General features: G+C 40.0%; 1 protein-coding gene across 1 annotated transcript; it reads left to right on the forward strand.

Annotated features, from left to right (window-relative positions):
* Positions 1 to 3,126: 3,126 nt before the first annotated feature.
* Positions 3,127 to 3,594, forward strand: LOC308421864 (large ribosomal subunit protein uL23-like; the record flags this gene model as incomplete). The annotated part of the gene is made up of 1 exon (XM_080918341.1): positions 3,127 to 3,594. One exon carries the CDS (start codon positions 3,127 to 3,129, stop codon positions 3,592 to 3,594), a length of 468 nt encoding a protein of 155 aa, XP_080774467.1.
* Positions 3,595 to 3,863: the final 269 nt, after the last annotated feature.

Raw genomic sequence — 3,863 nt, forward strand, 5'->3', positions numbered from 1 at the left:
ACAGCCTGTATGTATGTGTATGTATGTATGTATATTTACTGTTGAAAGCATTCAACCTTCAGATTCATGCTAGACAATTGCACTACCGCTGAGCCACATCCCTAGCCCCTGTTCCCCAACCCCTTAAACAAGGTCTCTCTAAAAGTTATTCTTGGTCCTGAACTTGCTCCGTAGCCCAGACAGGCTGTAACCTTTAAGCTTCCTGTCATAGCCCGCAGTCCATGGACTAGCTGAAAAATAGGCCTTCATCATGTCTGCTTTAATATGGAAGTGTTATGGAATGTTTATCTTTTGAGAGACAGTTTTGAAGCCAGCCACCTACCTTCAGTTGGCCCAAGACCCTGGATCTCTGGAGACAGCCCAAATATACCCAAAAGAGTGCATCCAGGAAAAAAGAAATCATCAAATTTCCCCTGAACACTGGGTCAGCCATGAAGAAGATAGAAGAAAATAGCACGCTTGTGTTCATTGTGGATGTCAAGGCCAACAAGCACCAGATCAAACCAGCTATGAAGAAACTCTATGACATTGATGTGGCCAGTCAATCCCCTGCTAAGGCCTGAGGGAAAGAAGAAGGCATGTGTTCACCTGGCTCCTGATTATAATGGTCTGGATATTGTCAACAAGATTGTGATCATCTCAGCTGAGTCCAGCTGGATAATTCAAGACAAATACTTTTATCACCATTACAAAAATGCCAAGAGAGCCAATTGGGGAGGGTGAAAAAACAAACAATAGCTGAAAGAAACTGTCCAAGACCTGAAAGGGAAATAGAAACAATAAAGAAAACAAAAACTAAGGAAATTTTGGAAATGTAAAATCCAGGGAAGCAACCAGGAATTACAGATTCAAGCATCACTAATAGAGTACAAAATATGGAAGAAAGAATCTCAGGGTTGAAGATACACTAGAAGAAATAGATTCATCAGTCAAAGAGAATGTTAAATCTAAAACATCCCTAACATAAAACTTCCAGAAAACCTGGGACATTATGAAAAGACCAAACCTAAGAATAATAGGAATAGAAGGAGAAGAATCCCAGTTCAAAAACCTAGAAAATATATTTAACAAAAATCATAGAAAAAAATTTCCTAACCTAAAGACGGACATGCTTATAAAGGCACAAGAAGCTTTGAGAACACCAAATAGAGTAGACTGGAAAAGAAAGTCCCTATGCCACAAAATTATCAAAATGTCAAAGAAAGAATATTAAAAGCTGCAAGGGGAAAAGATCAAATAACATATAAAGGCAGAGATATTAGAATTACACCTGACTTCTCAATGGAGATGGATGTGCCACAGACTCTAAGACCATAGATCCCACACAGGCCACTGTACCCAGTGAAACCATTTAAATCAGGTGGTGAAAACAAGATATTTCATGACAAAGTCAAACTTAAACAATATCTATAAACCCAGATCTGCGGAAATTACTAGAAGAAAAACTCCAACCCAAGGAGGTTATCTACACCCATGAAAATGCAGGCAATAAATAAGATTATACCAGCAAAACCCAAGGAGGCATCTCTGTCTGGTTCCTGCCAGTAAATACTTTTTGGCATCAGCTATAGTGCTTGGATTTGGTGGCTGCATATGTGGTGGATCCCCAGGTGAGTCAACTTCTGAATTATCTTTTCTTCAATCACTGTTCTTCCATTTGACCTTGCATTTCATCCCATGAGTGTTTTGTTCTCTCTTCTAAGAAGGACTGAGGTATCCACATTTTGGCCTTCTTTCTTTTTGAGCTTCATAATGTCTGTGAATTGTTTCTTGGGTATTCAGAGCTTCTGGGGCTAGTCTCCGATTATCAGTGAGTGCATAACATGTGTATTCTTTTTTGATTGGGTTGCCTCACTCAGGATGATAGTCTCAGTTCCATCCATTTGCCTAGGAATTTCATAAAGTAATTGTTTCTAATAGCTGAGTAGTACTCCATTGTGTAAATATACCACAATTTCTGTATCCATTCCTCTGTTGAAGGACATCTGGGTTTTTTCCAGCTTCTGGCTATTATAAATAAGGCTTCTATAAACATGGTGGAGTATGTGACCTTCTTATATATGTTGGAGCATCTTTGGGGTATATGCCCAGGAGTGGAATAGCTGGGTTTTCAGGTAGTACTATGTCCAAATTTCTGATGAACCACGAGACTGATTTCCAAAGTGGTTGTACCAGCTTACAACCCCACCAACAGTGGAAGAGTGTTTCTCTTTCTCTGCATCCTCGCCAGCATCTGCTGTCATCTGAAGTTTTGATCTTAGTCATTCTAACTGGTGTGAGGTGGGATCTCAGGGTTGTTATGATTTGCATTTCCCTGATGACTAGGAATGTTGGGCATTTCTTTAGGTATTTCTAAGCCATTCGATATTCCTCAGTTGACAATTATTCCTTTAGCTCTGTAACCCATTTTTAAATAGGATTATTTGACTCTCTAGAGTCAAGCCTCTTGAGTTCTTTGTATGTATTAGATAATAGCCCTCTACCAGATGTAGGATTGGTAAAGATTCTTTCCCAATCTGTTGGCTGTCATTTTGTCTTCTTCACAGTGTCCTTAGCCTTACAGAAGCTTTGCAAATTTATGAGGTCCCATTTGTCGATTCTTGACCTTAGAGCATAGGCCATAGGTATTCTGTTCAGGAAAATTTCCCCTGTGCCTTCGTGTTCTAAGATCTTGCCCTTTTTCTCTTCTAGTAGTTTCAGTGTACCTGGTTTTATGTGGAGTTCTTTGATCTAGTTGGACTTGAGATTTGTACGAGGAGATAAGCATTCTTCTGCATGCTGACTGCCAGTTGAACCAACACCATTTGTTGAAGAGGCTGTCTTTTTTCCATTGAATGTTTTTAGTTCCTTTGTCAAAGATCAAGTGACTGTAGGTGGATGGGTTCATTTCTGGGTTTTCAGTTCTGTTCCATTGATCTACCTGTCTATCTCTACCAATACCATGCAGTTTTTATCACATTTGCTTTGTAATATAGCTTTAAATGAGGGATGATGATTCCCCTAGACGTGTTTTTATTGTTGAGAATTGGTTTCGCTATTCTAGGTTTTTTCTTATTCTAGATGAATTTGCAAATTGCTCTTTCCAACTCTATGAAGAATTGAGTTGGGGCAACCCTTTTCACCAATATGGTGCCAAAAGTGAAGAAGGAAGCTCCCGCCCCTCCCAAAGCTGAAGCTAAAGCAAAGGCCTTGAAAGCTAAGAAGGCAGTGCTGAAAGGCATCCACAGCCACAAAGAGAAGATCCGAACATCACCCACTTTTCGGTGGCCCAAGACTCTGCGGCTCCTGAGGCAGCCAAAATATCCTCGAAAGAGTGCATCCAGGAGAAACAAGCTGGACCACCATGCTATCATCAGATTCCCACTGACCACCGAGTCAGCCATGAAGAAGATAGAGGACAGCAACACTCTTGTGTTCATTGTGGATGTCAAGGCCAACAAACACCAGATCAAACAGGCCGTGAAGAAACTCTATGACACTGATGTGGCCAAAGTCAATCCCCTGATAAGGCCTGACGGAGAGAATAAGGTGTATATTCACTTGGCTCCTGATTTTGATGCTCTAGATGTTGCCAACAAGATTGGGATCATCTAAACTGAATCCAGATGGCTAATTCTAAATATACATGTTTTTTTTTTTTTCACCATAAAATAAAAAAAAAAGAATTGAGTTGGAATTTTGGTGAGGATTGCATTGAATCTGTAGATTGCTGTTGACAAGATGGCCCTTTGTACAATGTAGATTCTTCCAATCCATGAGCATGGGAGATCTTTCTACCTTCAGAGATCTTCTTCAATTTCCTTCTTCAGAGTCTTGAAGTTCTTGTCATACAGATTCTTCACTTGATTGGTTAGGATCACCCC

The sequence above is a fragment of the Micromys minutus genome, assembly GCF_963924665.1.
Source record: "Micromys minutus genome assembly, chromosome: 6".
NCBI lineage: Eukaryota > Metazoa > Chordata > Mammalia > Rodentia > Muridae > Micromys > Micromys minutus.